Source organism: Calidris pugnax, unplaced genomic scaffold (genome assembly GCF_001431845.1).
Source record: "Calidris pugnax isolate Ruff unplaced genomic scaffold, ASM143184v1 scaffold13, whole genome shotgun sequence".
Taxonomy (NCBI): domain Eukaryota; kingdom Metazoa; phylum Chordata; class Aves; order Charadriiformes; family Scolopacidae; genus Calidris; species Calidris pugnax.
The window spans coordinates 3,713,786-3,715,588 of record NW_015090810.1 but is presented as its reverse complement, the minus strand read 5'-3'; the positions used below and the strand labels follow the sequence as shown (position 1 = coordinate 3,715,588).

Here is a 1,803-nt window from a genome sequence, read left to right as displayed (position 1 = left end):
TCTTGATGGTGGCCTTAATTACTCCATCAGGTAAGGATCCTCCCTGCTGAACTGCTGCCCCAGCAGCAGCACTGTTTGTTGCAGTGTAGACCTTTCCCTCTGCTGAAAATTGAAGGTACTGGTTTGTGCTCCACCAGTCTCAATATGATGTTGCTTCCTACAAGCAACCCATTTTTGTGATAGGGACAACCTTCAGGCAAACGCAGGAGGTTCTACCAAGTTAAAAAAAATGCGTCTGGAGTATTTTAATTTTTAAGGATGTACTAGGAGGGAGGCACACACAGTAAGGGTCAGTCTCTTAGCCATATCTTCACCTTAGAAAATCAGTGCAGCTCCACTGTAATCACAGCCAGTTATCTTAGCCGATAGATTTAAAACGATAGGTGTCACGTCGGTGAAAGCAATACACGGTAAGTATCCTAAGTGTTTACTGTAGCTGCGAAGCATCGGCTGTATCACAGTGTGCTAAAGCCTGTTTCCAGGGAGGAAAAACCAGCATGCAGCTGACAGCTGTTCCCTCGCTGAGCAAATGCTTCTTCACAGGCGTCACAACCCTCGGCTGGCTATTTCAAAAAGGAGACGGGGGGCCTTCATCAGAGTTGATTATTGCCAGAAAGAATAAGCTGCAGCCTTATTTTCCTGTTAGCCTGATTTATAAGAGTTTTTTCTATTGCCATTTGTTTGCTTGTTTTCCACTGGCCTGGTAAAGTTTGCCAAGCTCAGCGAGGTGGGAAGAACGGACTCATTATTTCGCACTAGAGCTTGGTGTTGCTCTCCCATAGCTTTTTCCATACGCCACTATGGAACGCCTTGAATTTGTATGCGACCAAAATTGCTTTTGGAACTTATTTTTTACCTCTTCATGGCTTTTTCTCTATTTGCAGTGAGAGACAGCATGCCGCCCTACTGCTCCAAAGTGTGGAGACGTGAATTAACGCCCTCCGCTCGGTGCGGCCAGGCGCACGCCGCTGTTACAGGCAACCCCTCAGCCCAAGGGAATGAACTCATCCCTAGCACAGACTCGTTTCAGGCAGTCTCAGCACCCCATCAAAAAGCAACTCAGTTCAGTCATCAATACTAAAAAAGAAAATATTTAAATTGAGGGTTATTTTTAATTTTCCGAATACTGCTGACTGCTAAGTCTTTTTCTCTCTCTCTCCCTCCCTCCCCCCGTGATGTTTTGCTGAATTTTCTTCCAGATCCTCGGAGGGGGGAGTGTAACCGTGCATAACAATACAAAAAAGAAATTATAGTTAAAAACAGAAGACAGCAATCCAAACCCAAGAAAAGAGCCATTTTGGTGAACATGGGGGATGAAAGGTCAATGCTCCTCCATCAGTCCATATTTTTGCGAGAAAGCAGAAGCATCCTTAACGCCTGGCGGCACCTCCAGCATCGCCTACAAGGGTCCAGGCAGGGCTCTGGGGGCACAAGCTGGATTTGCCTTCTGTCCTGCCAGGTTTGCAGGACATCTGACGTGCTGCAGTTACATCGCGTGAAACACAAAGCAAGGACACGCAGTCAGATAGCAGGGGGTTTTACCTGAAACGGATGGTTAGTTGTGCGGTGCCTTCAGTCCCAGCTCAGAAGTCATCAAAAATAAAAAGTAAAAATATAACAAACAAATAAAAAACCACACAAAACAAACAAGAAAAGAGAGACTTTTGCCCAACAATGACCGAGCGGGATTTATCACGTCCTCTTGAAGCACATGCTGAGAGGTTTTGGTGAATCGAGGCCACGGGGACGGCCCGGTGCTGCCTCCCGAGATGGGGGCAAGGTGTCCCGGGGGGGGTGGGGGAG

General features: G+C 47.0%; 1 protein-coding gene across 1 annotated transcript in view; it reads left to right on the top strand.

The window, feature by feature from the left end:
• The first annotated feature begins 895 nt into the window (after positions 1-895).
• Positions 896-1,803, top strand: part of FRRS1L (ferric-chelate reductase 1-like) — a 17,073-nt gene continuing 16,165 nt past the window's right edge. Inside the window, exon 1 of the mRNA XM_014938433.1 lies at positions 896-970. Coding sequence (XP_014793919.1) covers positions 896-970 — 75 coding nt within the window. The remainder of the gene's footprint in view (positions 971-1,803) is intronic.